The sequence below is a fragment of the Marmota marmota genome, unplaced genomic scaffold (assembly GCF_001458135.2).
Source record: "Marmota marmota marmota unplaced genomic scaffold, marMar, whole genome shotgun sequence".
NCBI lineage: Eukaryota > Metazoa > Chordata > Mammalia > Rodentia > Sciuridae > Marmota > Marmota marmota.
In genome coordinates, this window is record NW_026000240.1 from 28,176,554 (window position 1) to 28,196,345 (window position 19,792).

The window sequence follows — 19,792 nt, forward strand, 5'->3', positions numbered from 1 at the left end:
GGCTCATAACCCTGTCCCCTTTTCTAGCTCCTTTTATGCAACCAGATTGAGGGACCCAGAGCCTGTACTCATTGTGGAGACAAGTGGGATTACCCATTGAATGGCCCAAGGAGTTCTTTCTGGATTATCTAAGATCAAGCCATGTGGGGCCAGCAAGAGGGGCTGGTGTTCAAACTCTACTTCCCATGGGGCTTGTGGACTCCAAAGTCTTCTAGTGCTGTGCAGCTAGTGTTGTTAGGATCCTAAAATGCTGCCCAAATTGTTTGATGCTAAAAGCACCAAATACTAATTTTTTTCCCCACTGACAAGGCAGCTTCCCTACCTGCCCTAAAACAGGAAATAGCACTGGGATCAGGGTCCTTTTGCAGGAACACAGAGTCACAGTGCCCAGCTGACCCCAGCACTCCTAGCAGGGCAGCAGCAAGGGACCCACACATGTGTGGAGTCTTTTTCCTGTAGCTCTGGACTGAAGCAACTTAACCATTTTTTCCTTGTTTTCTCCTCTGTCACCTAGGGATGTGTCAAAGACTGTCTAGGTCTTTGTTTTTGTATTTCCTCTGTTTTTTTTTTTGGTGTGCTTATTTTCTTTTGAAGAGGACATCAAAAAGTTACTAGTTTCTCCTCCTCACACAGGTGAGCCAGGAGCACAGACCCACGTGGCTGTGTCAGTCCGAGGACTGCATAGCGATTAGTGGGATAGACCCGGGAAGCCTGGGTTCAATCCTGCTTCCATTTCTTATTAGCTCAGAACCTCGGCAGAAGCCCTTGACTTTCTGAAACTTCATAGATGGGGTCACTAAAAATATTAAATGACACAGTGAGCTGATGTACATTGAGCACCAACACATATGAGTGACAGAATCCTCATCACACGGAAGGTATTATTACTACCTTGTCTATAGAGTGGACATTTTCTCAGCAAAGAGGGAGCTACTACTGGTCATTCTGGAGGTTGACCTAGCCCATAGTAGGGACTTGATAAACACCACATCCCATTTCTCACTTTTGGGAGAGAGGCCAGCCTGTTCATGTTCATAAACTAGGGCTCCATGCCTTTGCTCTTTCTTCTAGATAATTTTCTTGTTATTTCTCAAGCTGATTCTATGGGAGCATCAATGCTTTGGGCACATAAAATTATCTACCCCAAAGAAAAAATATCTGGATCATTAATTTATTGGTGTATAGGCAGCACTTATCTGCTCATCTTTGATTGAAGTGCTCTGATTTTGATTTTGATTCTCTTTTTAAGGATCTGGGAGATTTCTAAATTATCTCAGTACGTTTAACTTATAGTCAAATAAAAACATATATATATATATGTGTGTGTGTGTGTGTGTGTGTGTATATATATATATATATATATATAACCTTTTGTCCTCTCATGGAACTTAGAGGTCATTCCTATCTCACTAGCAGGTGTGGTGAAACACCTTCAATCTGGCCATTGGAAGAATCTAAACACAAGTGACCATGTTTGAATTGTATGGAGCCATATGACCTAAGGTTGGGGGTACAGGGTGTCCTGCCTAGCAGAGGCAAAAATGAGAGTGGATTCTGGGTCCCTTCCTGGGTTCCTAACAGGAAGAGATCCACGGATGCTGAGAAGAGTGGAGATTAGAATGGGATCCAATGGCGGTTCCAAAGAGAAGGAAGAGTGAAGGGATGTGTGTGTGGGGGGGTGGACTGAGAGAATCGGTCCAGGCAAACTGTTACCCTGAGCATGCTGCTCTCATTTGGAATGGTCTGCATGAACTCTTTTGACCACCCTAAAAAAAAAGGAGCGGGTATAATAAGGTGCAGAGAGGGACTGCTGTGTTCACCTGAACCTAGAGACCATCGGTATGAGGGTGGAGTGAGGGCCCGGGATAGGTTGACCAATGTCAGGGGCTCTCAGGCACCAGATGAAGGAATTAGAGCACCTCTGGGAAATGAACAGGGCCCTGTTCCCTGCCCTCACATCATTGGGCTCCTGGCTGCCCCCATACTCATATTAGTGAGTTGCATGGCAGGTGGTACCTCCCCGACCTTGCACTGGGGAGGGTGAAGTGGAAGAGCACAGAGCAGTGGAAGCACCAGGGCACAGTGGGTTAAGTTGAGCTCTGATGTTTCAATAAGACCGCAGCTCCTCTCCATAGACTCTGCCACTCTCATTATCTCTGTCAATCAGATCCAAGCGGCAGAACTTCCAAGTTGCTCTCTCTGGCTGACAAACTCTCTGTACATGTTCAAAGACCTTCCTGGGCTCCGGAAGCCCAATTACCAGCACTCCGACTTGCCTCTGCAATTCTCTTCCTTAAAGCCTTTCAATTGTCATCTGAAAAATCCTTTACCGCCACCACCTCCCTGGTTTCTGACAAGGGAGGCTGCAGCCCAGCAGCTGGGAGCCCTTCCTGGCTCTCTCCCAGGCCAGGTAGGAAAAGCTTGCTGAATGGGCATGAAGTCACCTCCCACCTCCCGTCAGGAGCAGAACTGCATCTGGGGCATTGCTTAAGGGGCTCTGTTTTGGAGAAATAGAATAAAATTAAAATAAACTGCCATTTTACAGATGTTCCTATTCCCTCTGAGACACAACTCAAACTTCAAATATATCTGGGAAGCTTTCCCCCGACCACATGTTCCCAAAGCCCTATGTATATGTCACTGGTCTTTAAACCTCTCGAGTACAGAGCCAGCATGCACAATGCTTAGTCTCCGTTAGTATGCAAAGACCGTGTGTTGAATGAACGATTTGAGAACTCTGGAAATCGAATACCAGAAATTCTATTTGTTTTCAGCATAGGTGACTGCATTGACCGAAAATATCTTGAATGTCAAATCTTGCCTGTCAGTTTTGTAATCCATTCTCTCTGTGTGTTGAATTGTTCTTAATCGGATTAAGGTCTCTGGGTGGGATGAGATGGGTCTGCTTTGTCTGGCTAACATTTCTTACTCATCTAGCAGATGGTATGGATGGAACCAGTGTGCAGTTGATTTCAGGAAAACAGTCTTGGCGTCAACTCCGCCACTTACTGATTGGATACGCTACAGGAGCAGAGGCGAGGCATGGATAATCACAGATAATAGAAGACCTAAACGCCACCCATGGTTGGCATCGGGACCTGGTTAAAGATGCAGCCATTTTACCCACTCAGGCCCACTTTTCACTAGCTTCTGAGTGCTTCAGAGTCCCACATGGACTTTGCCAACTAGAACCCTCTCACCTCCAAGGGCAGGGTATGTATTCAAAACACAAAGGAGGAATGGTCCCCAGGGAACAGCCCAGGTCAAAGATAGCACTGAAATTCAGGCAGACTTCTGATTGGGACCTTATCAAAGCAAATCACCCTAAAAAGCCTCTTCACCCTTCAGTAACTATGGAGCAAAGATTCCCATTTGGAAAGCCCCCAAACCAGGTATCGGATGACCTTTCACTTTCCTCTCCCACCTTGACTCTGAAGGCTGGGCTGGAGGGACGGTGAAGGCTGAAGCTGACTGGCTTTGGGAATCTTTCTCAGCTCTTCCTTCACTGAGAGGTGACAATGCTCACAGACAGTAGATTCTCAGGGAATAGCGCCACTTTAAGTTCCTTGCTGAGGATGCAAATTCCCCATAGAAACTGCAGCTGGCTCAAAGCAACACAGCTGTGAGATGCAGAGCAGGGTGGGAACCAGGCTCTGGTGCTCAGACTGGTGCCCCTTTCCTTCTTCTGCCTTGTCACTTACGCAGAAGGAGAAGTCACAGTCTGAGCCCTGGGATGCAGGGTAGAAGTCCCTGCTTAGTTTGGGCCTCATCTATTCATGATCCATGGCCATTCTGAACCAGCCCTTTGTCTCCTTGTTGGAATCTGTGGCCTGGGCACCTTTGCAGGCCTTGGGTTTGCAGGCCTTACAACTGTCACTGTCCATGATGGGCTTTTTTTATTAGTTTCAACCTTCATGCCAAAGGTGTCATTGTATCCTCTTGCCCTGGACACTTTGAGTTCACGTTAAGCTGAAAACATATAGGGAAGCTTGGTAGCTACTGCATGTGAGACCCTTGGGTAGGTGTTTGTGGCAGCCAAGTGCAGCTGACACTCACATCTTGGTTGGACATATCCCAGTAGGGCCTCTCTCCAAATGACATGACTTCCCACATGACAATCCCATAGCTCCAGACATCACTGGCTGAAGTGAACTTGCGGTAGGCGATGGCCTCTGGAGCCGTCCATCTCACGGGGATCTTCCCTCCCTGAAAGAAGGAGAAAAAAAAGTGGTCAGCCTGACCAAAGGAAACAGGCTTGAGCATCCTCCCACGCCCCGACTCCCACATCTTGTGAATAGGATATGTCAGGATAGCCCTTGCCCCACAGACAAGTGACAATGTTGTACTTAAATAGAGGAGCTCAAGGGGATTGTCACGGCCTGTGCTGGTCTCATGCCATATGTGAACTTGTCACACACAAGGGGGTGGCAGGTACTGAGACTCCATTTCCTCCACTCCCACTCTTTACATACTGGTTCTAAGGTTGCCGGCAGGACAGTGGGTGTGAGGACACTGTAACTGTCATCAACTCACTGGTACCACGGGACACTTACTACCCAAGATACACAATTGCCCCATGACAATGTAAAAGCCACAACCCTTGGGTCAGAAGGAAACAGAATGAAACCAAAAAGAAAGAGGACTAGTGAGGTCCACCTCCCAGAGGACTCTCCCACTGCTGGGCAGTTCTTCTGCCCCATTTCCACTGGGCCCAGTTCTGGGGAAAAGGTTTCCCAGACTCTACACACAGCCCCGGATTGCAATGGACCCAGAGCCAGGGTCACCCACATGCTGCTTGTCCTGCCTGCCCCTCAGCAGAGGTCAGACCCTGTGAGGCTGAAGATCTGTTTCTAAAGGGTTGCCCTTGGGTATATGTCTTCTCCTTGCCCTCCTAACCTACACTGGACGTTTCTACCTTGGCGCTCTGCTTGGCCCTTAGCTTGGCTACCAGCCCTTGGCCGGTGTTGTGTACTTAAGGAGTTGAAATCCATCCATCCATTCACGGTCCCATAACAAGCCATGAGCATTGCTTTGTGCCACATCCAATCTGAGGAAGACCTGGGGCCCAGAGATGAGCCACCAGGGTCCCTGCCCTCAAAAAAACAGAGAATTGTGCAGACCAGAAAGCAGAAGCTTAAAACGTAGTTAAAACAATTAAAGCCAGGCATGGTGGCTCACGCCTATAATCCCAGCTGATTGGGAGGCTGAGACAGGAGGATCAGGAGTTCAAAGCCAGCCTTAGGAACTTCGAGGCACTAAGCAACTCAGTGAGATCCTGTTGCTAAATAAAATACAAAATAGGGCTGGGGATGTGGCTCAGTGGTTGAGTGCCCCTGAGCTCAATCCCCATAACCCCCCCCGCAAAAAAAAATATTTGAAAATGGGACAGTGAGGATTAGGGTGAGTGTGGGGAATCCTGAGAATGGCCAGGAGAGTCAGGGAGGCAGTTTCTTTGGGGAGTTAAGAGCTCTAGGGCCTTTGGCTGGGCTAGGACACCAGTACCACCCTTTTCTACCTGTGTGACTATGGCAAATAACCTAACCCTGACCTCTCTGTGCTTCTTTCTCACCAGCACCCACATAGTTAGGACATCGTAAGGTGAACTGGTTAATGTCATATAGCATTGGGGACAGGGCCTGCTATAGACAGTAAATGCTGTGCTTGTGTTAACTATTATTTTCACTATGCTCAGCCCTAGAGAATGGGTAGAAAATTACCAGGCACAGTGACAGGAGGGAGCACATGGGAACTGCAAGGGATTCAAGATGGCGGAACTAGGGGATGCCTAAGAGGAAGTAGGACGAGGTGAGGGTGGAGCAGAAGGCTAGGCACCAGGGAGGCTTGCCCTGCACAGATGCTCCTACAGGGGTTAAAGTGGGGCACTCACCAAGGCCGCCAGCCAAAGCACAGTCTCTAGAACAAATCTGCCCCTTATTTTTGATTATTCACGCCAAAGGCCAAGATTTCACCCCCCACACTACTGTCCCTAGGCCTGAATTCCGTGTCACTCCATAATTCCTGAAGCCAGGAACCGCAGGGTACACAGTGTGGGGACAGCAATATCCTCCCTCCTCTGGCTTCATGCTTCACTTGGAGGAGGCTATTTTTCGATCTGTTCAAATAACCAAAGATAGAGTGGACTTTAGCAAAACTACCTTTAAAATGCATGAATGTTAATCTGCGGGGGTGGGGGGGAGGCAAAAAAACCGCAATGTGTATCTTTATCCAGTTTCCCGTCGGGGCCTGGGGGGAATAAAGGCAACCAGTCCTGGACCTCTGCAGGCACGCATCCAACTTTCTGCAAAGAAGACAGTGCTGATTTCCCTGAGGATGCTGGCAGGCTTTTGTGGTGGGAGAAGTCCTCGGCTCAAATGCCAGCCATGTGACAAATGCCTGGAGGGCAGGTGGGGGCTTCGCAGGCCAGGATGCTGGGTTCTCACCGTCTCCCCAGTATGAATGCATTCACTAGTTTGATCAACATGGTACCCATGGCTGGCAAGAGAAGTGAAAAAAACCATCCAGCGGAAGAGGAGTCATCAGACACCTGGAGGTCAGCATCTGATGGCCCAGGGACGCCATTCCTACTTCGCCATGAGGGGAAGGTTTGCTGCCACATCTTGAGATGGCTGGAGCTCCCCAAAAGAAGAGGGCCTTTAACTTTCTCCAAATACTGGGGTTAAATGAGGTAGGAGAGAGCAGGAGTTTAATTAGTATGAGTGTGTGTGTGTGTGTGTGTGTGTGAGAGAGAGAGAGAGACAGAGAATGAGATTCCGTGTGAGTGAGAACTGATTGCTGTGTGTGTGCAAGACGGAGAGACAGAGAGACAACTTGGCAGTGAGCATTTGTGAGTGGAGGGGAGCGAGGGCTCGCTTTTCTTTGCGTGGGGTTTGTGTGTGCGGGTGGGGTGGGGGGAGAGAAAAGTGTAGCTCTTCTGAATTTCAAAGAGGAGATTTGGGAGTCTGGAAGTGTCCTCCTCTGCCAAGTCTGGAGCAGACCCTAGGGGCTGTCAGTGACAGCTGTTGAGCTGCTCCCTCTTGCATGTAAAGTGGCAGTGCCAGGCCCACTGGCGAGGAGCCCTGAGCCCTCCCGCCACCTTGCGCTGTTGGGCCTCACTGAACACGGAGCTTGGCCTGTCACCCCCGCCTCCATCCCAGCAGGTGGCTGAACCTTCCAGAAGAGCCACCCTGGACAGGCAGGTGACAGCTTGTCATGACCAGCTCTCCTACTCAGCTGAAGAGCGGGGGGACACTGACCTCTGAGGCAGAACAAAAGGAAATGCAAAGTCAGGGGAGCCGGGCGGGCGCCTCCCTTCAAACTTCCCTTACATCATAGCAGCAGCGTTGCCTTCTGATGCTCAGAGGTAATTAAGGTGATGATTGTGATTATTTAACTTGTCTTCAATGATGTGACAGGAAATCTATTAATTTAGAGGCTCGTGACCAGCCCTGTGGAGGGGACAGAAGTAAAGGACGTGGGATGTGGCTTTAGCAGTCAGGGCATGTGCTAGCCAGAAAGGTCATGCTGCCCAAAGAGGGAGTCTGGACCACAGCAGGGGTCAGAGCATGGACATGTCTGCAAAATGCTAGAAGAGTCCCCTGCTGTCCAAAGTAGGCTGGAAGAAGGGACATGGCGGGGGCATGGCTGGCTCTGTTGGAAGGACTCTCAAGGTGGTGCAGAGGATGGGGAGGGCCCACTGGGACAGAACTGCCACATGGGTGTAGAAGAGCTGAAGAGAGCCCTGTCCCTGAATCAGGTATTTAAGTCACCTGATGACTCACTTCCCCCAGGATGCTAAGGGCACAGTCTGCATTCTTCAGGGAACAGTTTCCTGGAGTTGCCACCAAGGCCACTGTTGGGGGATGGGGGAGAAGGAAGAGGAGGAGTTTCCTGTAAGATTCCAGACACTGACCTTCCACATACAGCTTTTCATCAAATGGTTGTGTTGTCAAGAACTTCTTCAAACATTCGGAAACCACTGCTTCAGAATCATCATGTTTCAACTCGGACTTGAGACAAAGTAAAGAGTGTGTATGTGTGCGCGTGTGTGTGCACGTGTGTGTGTGTGTGTGTGTGTGTAGAATTTTATGAACTAAGAGAAGATATCTCTCAGTGGACTAATCCTAACCCAGCCATCTTCAGGATCACCTAGTAACCCTGCATCTATACCTGCCAGCAGGTGTGATGTCAACAGGCAGAAGGTATCAGTGAAAGGGGCACTTTAGTCCTTCAGCCTCAGCCAATATGCAACAGATATCTATGCATTTATGTAGTACCCACTGTGTGCCCAGCACCCTGCTAGGGACATGATCATGATGAGACTGTCCTTCACCCACAAGGGGCAATGGATATCCCTAATGCCACACAGCTGTATTGCTCTTGCCACAGTGAGATTAGATAGTCCTGGTTCTGGCACTTACCCAACTGGTAAGTTTTCCAGGCCAATGTCCAGACATAGGAGTGATTCACCTTGCTAATAGCTTATCCTGATGAAGCCCATAAGGTTAGTAATTGGATGTGTTTGGGTATTGCTCTTACTTTCATCCACCATCTTGTGTAAGACTAAGTCTCAGTGGGATTATGGCGAGAATCCAAGGCACTCATGCATACTGAGTATAATGTTCACTCAGTGGAATAGTGGAATCATGCTACAAGCATCCTCTGCAGCTTGGAATGACAGGTTTAAGACCAAAAGCAACATGCAGTGGTTCTGAATTCCATAAGCCCACTGCTCCAAAAGGTTCACGCTATATGGAACATATTGGGATTGTGAAAATCTATTATGACAGATATGTGAATCATACTGTGTATTATTGGTAAGGTTAAGCCAGAATTTATTGAGTGTTGTCGATTGAATAAAGCTCAAGATATGCTGAAATCCTAACCTGTGATACTTATGAATGCAACATTATTTGGAAATAGGATCTTTGCAGATCTAATCAAGCAAGGATGATTCACCTTGGAGGACTGCTCTTTGCCAGCATGCCTGGGGAAGAATTTTATCCTTACTCTATCAGCATTGTCCTCAGACCTGGGTGGCAACTCCAGGCTTGGGTAGCTGCATCAGAAGTTGAGGACCATGGCTGGAGACAAGGCCAAGCCATCTACATACCTGTAGGCCTAGCCCAGGGGTTCTCAAGTTCGTCTGCCACTAGCATCACTCAGGGGAAGTCTTTTTTAGTTTTTTAAATGCCATGGGTACTTTAATTGATTTAGAATTTCTAGGAGTGGGGCCCAAGCATTAGTATTGGTAGATTTTTAACATGAATCACTGAATTAGATTAAAATAATTGGTAGGTGGTTCTAACATGCAGCCATTAGTGACAATCACCGGATTAGCAGTGTTTCTCAGATTAGAATGTCCATCAGAATCATCTGGAGGGCCAATAAAACTGGCCTTAACTGACACTTTCAAGTTTCCTGGTTCCGAGATAGGGTCTGAGAATTTTTAACAAATTCCCAGTATGGTTTTGAGAACCACTGACATAGATCAAACCACTGTAAGTCATGTGTTGCATGAGAGTTCATCCCCAATACCAACTCCGATCATTGTTAGTGGCTGGGTGAAGAAGGATTCTGAGGTTTCACTTGGGCTTAGTCAAGGGTTCTGTCTAATGACTACACATTAAAATTGCCTGAAGCATATTAGAAGGAACTTATGTTCGGGTATCACTCCTAGAGATACTAAAGACATTAAAATACTCATGACACTAAAAAAAAAATCCCCCAGGTGACTCCCATGAGCAGCCAAACTGGAGAAAGTTCTGGCTAGGCTTTCTGAGTAGACAGAGAAGATGGGTATTTGTTTTGATGAGGAATGTCACTGTGGGTGAGGGCCTGGGTAACTAACTGTCTGTACAGCCACACTGCGCTTAATCTTCAAAAGATCTTAAAATGATGAAAAAGGAACGGAGGGCGAAAGGAGACAAAGTTTACATGGTACATCAAGAGTCACTTGATATAGTTGGCAGACTGGACACTCCCCCTTGGGGCTTTGACCATCCTGACTGGACAGTTGACCAGCCTGGGTGAGGCATCTGCCCATCAGAGGAGTTTTGTGTATGCTGTGTAGACACGTTAGGACACAGATGGCCTGCCCTCAGGGTGCATCCATGTGACACACCCCCTCCTGCTCCCTTGTCACTGTCCACTGCCCTGGACCAAGAGGTCTAATCCGGACCCCCAAGCGCTCAATGAGAAAAGTATTTCAGAATGAATGTCTCCATTTAAAAGCACTCTGAAGCACGCTAACCCATTTTCCTTAACCTAATCGGCAAAGAGATTTTTTTTTTCTCAGATAAGACCTGTATCCGTCAAGAAGGAAAAGAAGTTTCTGCCTAAAAGGTTATCTATCTCGGAGAGTTACCAACTTCTAACAGCCAGTGCAAATTGCTGCTGGCTGTTGAATTGCAACGGAGTCTGTATAATAAAGAGGCTGTTCTCGGTTCCCCAGGACTCCAGGAATTTGCATGAAAACAGTCTCTCCATCTTCTGAAAGGTTCATCTGGCCCTGCTGCTTACTTCTTTCCAGAAGCCACAATCTTGATGGTGACACTGTAATTTATTACAGAGCTAAGGATTATAACGCAACATACAGAGAACAAGGAGGACTTTGGGGGCGGGGGAGGCAGGCTCCAGGCGCAGGTGAGCTTCAAGAGGGGGTGGTCTCGTTTGTCATGCAAATGGCACATGAGGCTGAGGAAAGGACTGGGAGGAAAGACAACCCTGGGAAAAGAGCACAGGGCTGGCTGCAGACGAAACTTGTTTCTAAACAGAATGCTTTTCAAAGCTTTTCTTGAAGCATTAGCTGTTCCTCCAGAATGAATGACACAATGTATTTCGTACTAGTAATAAAATATGTGATTTGAATAACTACAAATGGAAAGATTTACAGTTGGTGGGCTCGGGGGGCTCCTCTCCCCTGAGCTTTGTGTGTGCTGAAACCCTTCAGTGAGATGCTGGGAGAGGTAATTGCAGCCCAAACATCATTTTCCAGCTGCTCCAGAGAAAGGCCTATTTGGACATAAATTAACTAAAAATATGCGGATGATAGTGTGTATTTCATGTGCGAAGAACAGAAAGGCCACTTGGTGACGTTTTCCAACTGAAAAAAAAAAAAATCCTATTCTTCAAACAGACGTCGTTTCTCTGTCCTGCATGGCAGGGTAAACAGCTGTCTTTCATTACCCACACCCCAAACAGCCTCTGACGGCTGTATGCAGGCAGTATCATTATTTTTTTCTCATCATACAGCATTTTTGAGTTTACAATTAAAAAAGTAAGAGTGGAGAGACAAAAAGCTAAGTAATTTGCTACGTGTTTTCAATCATTTGACAAGCATGCAGGTGGAACCCTCTTTGGGTCAGGCCAGTCAACAGAGGGAAAGGGGACAATGTTGCTTCAGTCCTGAGAAGGAGGCTGTTCAGGGAATCCAGCCTTAAGCAATTCAGTAAAGGTACAAGCTGTTTTTTTCCTGATCACTAGGGAGGGAACCAGGCGCACCCCCCCCCAACACACACACCCAGTCTAGTGAGCAGGGATGTACCTGTTCTGCTGCTGAAAAGAAAATGCCCTCTTCTAAGGGGGATGAGGGTGGGGACAGAGGCTGCCAGGCTCTCTGGATGACAGATTGGCATGGAGTACTAGGGAGCAGAGGACAGAAAGGGGTAAGGAAGAGACTTAAAGGTCACTCTGCTGTCTACTTTTCATTCCCTACGCCATGGCCAGGGTGACCCCCTAGCTACACTGAGTATGGCATGAACAGGGCTTTCTCCTTGAGCCCCTCTGCCCCCACCATCCCTTCCTGCTGCCCTCCTCAGCCCTAAGAGACCATAGTCTTCCTCTCCCTTTTCAAGCAGGCTGTTTGCTGCATCAGGAACTGCATGGATTGACCACACATCTCCATGACCCCTATCTCTGTTAGGCCATGATGACCCTCCTGCCTCTGTCTCCTATGACTCTCCCATGATCCTTTGTCACTCCTCTCCCATTCCATTCCTACTCTTGTGCATGGAGGGTACTTGGGCTTCCTGACACCTTGAGGCAGGACTGCTTCTTCTATGACCCCACAGTGGGCAAGGGCTCCTGGATGAGCAGCAAGAGGGTAAAATAGCCGAGTTGGTTGACTTTTCTGTCTCTGGAGAAGGCTGGGACTCTCAGATGGAGGCTGGCCTCTGCTCTGCCATCTTGGAGACCTTTGCCCAGCTCTGTAGGGAACCTCACTGAGATTACTCCAAAGTTCAATATTCCCCACTCCTTGTTACAAGACATAAGCATCTGATAGACTGATCATTGCAGGTCATTTTAATACGTAAACTAGGTATATTCCTTATTTGCATTGTAATTTTGGGGAGTGGGATACTGGGGATTTAACCCACGGGCAATTTACCACTGAGTCATACACGCAGCCCTTTATATTTTTTATTTTGAGACAGGGTCTCCTTTAGTTGCTTAGGACCTCACTAAGTCGCTGAGACTGGCCTTGAACTTGCAATCCCCCTACCTCAGCCTCTCTAGTTCCATGGTGTGCACCAGGAGGCCTAGCTCACTTTGTGATTTTTGATGCCTGATCAATGTCCACTAGGCACACCTCTAGTCCCTTTCCTGCTTCCACCCTCCAACAGCTATTTTATAACAGCTGATCATGTTAAACAGCTGAACTCTTCAGGCTCCTGAACTATGCTTTCTTTTTGGCTCAGCTTCTTCCTCAGACAATCCCAGCAGTTCTAACCAAGCCATTTAACCACCTTGTCTTACTGTCTACACCTGCCAACGGGGATAATGATGCTTAATTATCTCAGAGGGGTGGATGAGGCCCTGGTAGCTAATACTGGCGGAATGCGAGTATGTGTGTTGGGGCGCTGCTTCACCTGCTTCCCAGGAGGACCCCTGTTCTCTGGGCTGCCTGTCCTCCTCTCCTGGCAGATGAGCAATGGCCAGGGAGGGGCAGAGCTCCCTCCAAAGACCACTCGGGGAGGCCAGCTCCTGCCTCCACACCCGTGATGTGAGCTAGGTATTCCGAGCCTCCTTTGACCCTGGGAATGGGGTTGTCCTGAGCCTACACCTGAGTAAAGGTGGAGGGGCTCTGACACCTGATCCTTCCATTCCAAATCCATGCTGCCTTTTTCTCCCCCTGGATAAAGGAAAAGAAGAAGGGACGATAAATCATGTTCCTCTGTATGAAGGTCAATTGACATTTTTTTCTTTCCCAAAGGTGGGGGCGGGGACCAGGATGGACTTCTGTTCTAACTTTCACAGACCATGAAGCCCCATCTCTCTCCAAAAACATTTATTGCTTCCTCTTTTAAATAAAGCATTAACACGCATGGCATACGTGTTGGGAATAAGAGGACCGATGGATGACATCTTGTGTGAGGAAGGGGACGTAGAAATAGGTGAATCTCACAGACTGTGGCAAGCAGACAAGTTGGCAAAGGGCTTGGGAAAGAAACTGCCACCCCAGAATGGAAATCTGCAAATTGTGCTCATCACCACGAGGTGCAGATGGACGTCGTGCGTCTCCAGATGTGACATCCAGAAAAGGACACACTATCGTTCACGTAATGCATAATGCAGAATCCGGGTCTGATCACGAGGAGATACCAGACAAACCCAAAGGAAGGAGGTACTATTAAAAACACGTGAAGGGTATTCTTTAAAAACGTCAATATCATTTTAAAAAATTGTGAAAATATTCCTGATTAAAAGAGACTAAATTGACATGACAATAAAGTACAATATCCGATCCTAAAGACTGGATTCTGTACCACAGGGGGAAAAAGTGCTTAAAAAGGACGCTTTTGGGGTCGTGGCTCAGTGGTAGAGCACTTGCCTAGCATGGGTGAGGCACTGGGTTCGATCCTTAGCACCACATAAAAATAAATGAAGGCATTCTGTCCATCTACAACTACAAAGAAATTAAAAGAAAAAAGACACTTTTGGGGTCAGTTAACAAAATTAGAATATAGAGAGTAGATAAAAGTATCTATGTTAAGTTACTAAGTTTGGTAACTAAACTATAGTTATGTAAAGGGATCTCTCTGTTCTTAGAAAATACACAGAGAAGTATCTGAGGATATAGATGTATGATATATGTAATGTGTTTTCCAAACATTCAGGAAAAAAATATTTTGCAAAGGTGGAGACTGAGGGAAATAAAGAAATGGGTTAAAATAATAACACTATGTGAATAATCTGGGCAAAGTTTATATGGGTGTTGTTTTGTATTATTTTCACTTCCAGAACTTTAAGTTTGAAATGATTTTTTAAAAATTTAAGTGTGTAAATTCTTTGGTCCAGCAGTTGCTCTTCTTGATATTTAATTCACAGAAATATCCATATAAGCATACAGAGATATCTACGTAAGCATACACACTGAAGCACTATTTGAAATAATAAATCAGAAGCCACAGAGATGACCATCCAAAATGAGCTAGTGAAATCGTTTCTACGGTTAATTCAAACACAGGATGCCTGAGAAAGAGCCTGAGAAACAAGTCCACAGGGGCAGCAGCAAAAGGTCTACCAGGGCATGAAGTAAGGTCATGGTCAAGTAACAAAGGAGGCCCATAAACCAATCAGTATGTACAGTATGAGGCCATTTTCGAGATCACAAAAATATGCATAAATCAATACATACCCTCACATACTCTAAGGTTAAGGGAAAAAAAAAGAAAAGAAAAAGAAACACACCAAACTATAATGATAACTTTTGGGAATTGGGAAGGGAAAGTCAGATTCACTTTTTACTTTAAACACATTTTTGTTTTTTGATGTTGTTAAGCATTGTTTTTATAAATAAAATCATGATAACTTTTTTTTTTAAAGCAACATTCTGGAGACTTCTTTGGGTTTCTTTCTTCAGAAGGGCTGATTTTCCAAATTGGACCAGAAAGTCCCTATTTTCTGCCTACTCTGGGATCAGTTCTCCCCCAGGTGAGGGCAAAAGTCTGATGAATGAGATTGGCTAGAACAGCTACTAGGAGCCAGAGGACAAGGGTCAAGTTCAAGGTTGGGAGAGCGGAAACCAAAGGGTCCCTTCTTCCTGCCTTTGGGGCAGCAGTATTATATCCAGGGTTCTATGGGCCATTCTACTTAGCATCTCAAGTCTCCTGGGACACATTTGCCACTCATTTATTTCTTAATTCCACAAACGTGTTCAGAGCAGTACGCAAAAGCTTGGGGACACTGTGATAGGAGAGGAAGCCAGGCTTGCTGTTAGGAGAAAAGATTGTAACTGGTAAGAATAGGAGGAGGGTGGCGGAGGCTTTGAAGGGCTCCTCAGCTGGATGGGGAGGGACTGATGTGGTGTGGAAACAGTTTGTAAGAGCAGCGTGTTGGGCCCGGTGGAGTTTGGACTGTGGGCCAAGCTGTCCAAGGGTGTTCCCATTCTGTTGGTCCATGCAGGCTTGCACTACAGGATCCTCCCTTGGGGGCATGCTAGAGCATCCCAGCTGTGTTGGAGCTTTGCTTGCATCTCACCTGTCTTTTCCCCATTCATAGGTCTCTCTATATTCTGATGTATCCTAGGATTCACTTTCCATTTTCCTAGTCCTTAGAGTACCAATCCCTGGGTGAGTTTGGTCTCACATTCCCAGACCTAACTTTCACCCAACCTGGTGGGTCCAGAGCCCAAGGTCGTTGCTTCTCTGCTTGGGCCACAGAAGCCCATAGATGGATTTGTGTCCCAAAGGAGGAAAGGAAGAAGAGACCCTTGGGTTTTTCTCTCTCCCAGTCCCGGACTTTCCTCTTCAACTGTGAGTCTTGGTGGCTGTTAACATCATGCCCCTCACCCAACTTGGGGCCTTCCTGATCTTCCCTGAAAATTCTGTTTAGAAGGGAAGGGCTTAGAGTGATGAGCCTTCTGCTGAAGCTCAAAGACTTGCTCAGATCTTTGCAGTGTGATTCAATTCTTTGGTCCAGCAGTTGCTCTTCTTGATATTTAATTTAAAGAAATATCCATATAAGCATACAGAGGGCTCAGATCCAGTGCATCTTGGGCTGGTGAATTGTGGGTCCCAAAATATTTTCCATCTCCTCTAGCACCATGGCCTCCCAAACCTGAGAACTCATCATATTCACTGTGTTGCAGGAACCAAAACTCAGAAGACAATCCTTAGCCACAGTTAAGAACAGCCCATGGGAGGTTCCAAGAGCTGTGACTTTTGTGCATAGTAAGTAGAACTTTCTCATCTGGCTTTATTGACCCTGGAGCTTCTTTTATCCTATAGGAACATTTCAGAATCTCCCAAGGCCAATAAGACTTTTACCTTCCCAGACCCTCAAGACTATATTTACTGCCTGTGACAAAGGATGGGTGGGATGAGGACAGGTTGGGGGCAGGACATCCTAGCTCTGGAGCAGAGTAGACATGAAGATCAACGGGAATTAAAGAGCCAGCATATCTGTGGGACAGAGAGGAGCTTGTCGGCTTGCCACCTCTTCCTGTCATTTCCATCCCCTGAGTAAACCACAGACTGACAGGTGTGAGCAGAAAGGTGTGAACTGGAAAGGTGTGAGCAGAGTAGAGACAGATGGGATATCACACCCGAAAGGTCACAGCCTAGAACAGGGATCAACAATCTGGGAACACACGAGAATCTTAATGTTGTTGCTCAAAGGTCGTGCCGGGGCTGCCCAAGCAAAAATCAAAGAGAGTGTGATCTTCAGAATGTTATTAGTTTGAGTTTCCATGGAGGGAAAAGGAACATTTGGTCAGCGTGTAGGACCACCCAAACATCCCCTTGTCAGTGACAAGTTCTGACTGGTATATGGTGGTTGGACTTGGAACACATCATTGTAAAGAGATGACAATAGACTTACACAAGGTTCATCAATGGATGCTAAAATCAGGGGGAAGATTTGACGAAAAGCAAGATATTCGCATGGCTTGATATATCTTCCCACAGATTGCTTATCGATTATAGAAAGAAACAAATGTATTATAAAATGTATGTAACTACACATTGGGGAAGTAGAGAAAACCCTCAGATGACCAAACTGAATACCAGTGAGGGACAGATGGACATGTCTCAAGAGACATAGTCTAGGAAGGGACACAGCATCACTCATGTAGTATCCTGGCCAAAAATGTAGAACCTGAATCTAATTATAAGGAACATCAGAAAAACCCAAAAGGAGAAATGTTTTTATTAATGAAAAAAGGTGACCATATGGTTTAAAAAATGTCAATGTCATAAAAAAAAAAAAAACAAAGAAAAGCACTGAAAATATTCCAGATTAAAGGACACTAAAGGGACGTGAAAACTAAAGGCAATATAATATATGCTAGTCTGTGGTCCCAGAGGGCATTTACCTGTAGTAGAAATGGGATTCAATAAAATTAAGTCTGATCCGTGGTGTACACTTTTATATAGTGTTTTTTTTTTTTTGGTTGTTGTTTTGGTTTTTTTTTGGAAATGTGATCTAAATAAAAAGTATTTTTTTAACAATCCCCTCCTCAAGTCCTTAAAGAGTTATCTCACCAAACAATGGCATTTCCTATTGAAGTTACTTTTATAGAGAAGTCAATAAGGAGAGCCCCCAAGCTATTTCTACCATGGCTTCAAATGTAGACAGTAAATAAAAGGTAATGTGGACAATCTCTAACTTTGGAGTGCCTAAAATGTAATAAATGTCCCTGGAATCTCTTTTTTTAAAGACCAATATTGGGCAGGGCTATAGAATCTCCTGTAAGCCTAGAAAAAGTATAATTGGGGACAGAAATGTTGACCTCATAAAATGATCCATTACCATCTGGTTCAATGGCCTATACAGTTCAAATACTGAATTTGTAGTGGCAAAGCCCTTATTTGAAAAGAAAACTTGGCCAAAGCACAATATCCATGCTAGATAAGAACCTGGCCGGGTCTCCCTACTATCCCAGTGCCCTGATGCATTCTGGAACATTCTGGAACATAGAGAGGAAAGCGCTGGCCACCATCTCACACATGGACAGACTCATGTACAAAGGGAAACCCCACATGTTTTCCTTTCCTTTTGATTCAGGTACTAACAAATTGTTTTCATTTTGTTCTTATTGAAAACTCCAAAAGCATTTCCCCCTGTCTCACAGTTGGGTCTTCTGATGGCCAACTATTTATTAGGCCTAAATGGTGTACACGCTTCCAGAAGGTGAATGAATGGACTCTAATTTTTTTAATATGGGCGTTTCTGCTATAAGGAACACACACATTTTGAAATTATCTCATATTCTGCAAAATTGCACAATAAAATAACAGGATGGACGGGCGCAAACAGTTGGAGACCATTCAAAGTGTAACAAAAACAAGGATCTTGTCAATAACAAGAGTGGTGCAGGTAAAATTGCAATGTGCATTTGTACCCAGTGCATCCGTCTGAGGACTGTTTGCAGACTTAAACTCTGTTTTTTTTTTGTGTGCTCCTTTCTTGGAGATGAAGGTCACGGAGGGCATTCATATGTCATAGGGATCAGTTTTGTTCAAATTAAAAGTCCTTCCAGGGTATAGTCTTATTTATCAAAAATTTAAAATTTTATGCAAGGAAAAATGTGCTCCATTTCCTCATCTTACTCTCTGCTCCACCAGATAAGAGTGAAAAATAAAACGGTTCTGGGAACCACTAAACCTGTCATCATTTCACTAACGAAAGGCCCTTTGGTCAGTGGTCAAGTTTTTTTTTTTTTTTTTAATAAGGTCTTCTCATTAAGCTATGGCTTTTTCTCTGATTGATTATAAGAAAGCTTGCTACTCTTTGCTGCAAGACATAAATATCCCAGAAGACCAGAAGAGAACCACAGGTCTTCCACACAATGCTGACACCTTTCCCCCACTTAGTAGTCACACACTGAGTTGGCCTTGAAGACACAGGCCCCACTGCATTCTCATTTTATGAGGAGGCAAGAGCAAATAGATATCAGTCACATGTCCACTGGGCACCACCTGCTGTGCGGGGCGCTTGCCATGTTTAACATCATCCAGTTTTCACAATCATACTAAAAAATAGGTCCTATTCCCATTTTGCAAACGAGAAAACTGAGGCTCATGAAGTAAATAAATACCCCACCCAGACTATTATATAATATGTTAGAAGCAGAGGTGAGGATTTAGATTTCAGTCTCATGGCCATCCAAGTTTGTGCTCTTTACTTTACTCTGATTGGGTTTCATATTAGGATGTTACTACTTGTATTATTAATTGAAAGGAAAGAGTCTTCCCTTGTGAATTATGTTTTGCATATCATGTAATGTTGGAATTGATTCCCTTCCCCCAAATCCATTAAGAGTATTTCACTAAGATCCCAAATCATTTACTAATGACCTTGTTTCATCAGCTTTTATAATAATTTTTAATTTTGTTTATATTTTTATAGGACTTTAGAGGTTTATTAAAACATTCCACATAATCTCCTTCTTGGATCTTTACAAACAATTGTGTGATATAAACCTGGTGTAAGATTTTATTCCATGGGACAGACAATGGAATGCATCTCAGGGAGGTACAGGAACCTACCTTGCCCTTGGCAGAGCAGGGCTCAAACCTTGTTCTCTACCTCAACACTCAGCCTTTTCCTTAGAATGGCTGAGGGAACCGCCCTGCAGCTGCTAAGCTGTGGGCACTGAACTGTCCCAAGAGCTGTTGGGACTCATTGGGCCATGTAATTTGAAATGTGATGAGAACACTGACATATAGAACAGCACCTTATTTATTTGTACCAAAATAATTAATACTGAATATTATAACTAACTTATTTTTGGGTATTAGAACTATAACATGTACACAAAAAAGTAATGTAGGGAGAACATAAGGTATGGTCA

General features: G+C 45.5%; 1 protein-coding gene across 1 annotated transcript in view; it reads right to left on the reverse strand.

The window, feature by feature from the left end:
• The window catches only part of Ephb1 (EPH receptor B1), a 425,502-nt gene that overhangs the window by 8,899 nt on the left and 396,811 nt on the right, over positions 1 to 19,792 (reverse strand). The window contains exon 13 of the mRNA XM_048794387.1: positions 4,057 to 4,206. Coding sequence (XP_048650344.1) covers positions 4,057 to 4,206 — 150 coding nt within the window. The remainder of the gene's footprint in view (positions 1 to 4,056; positions 4,207 to 19,792) is intronic.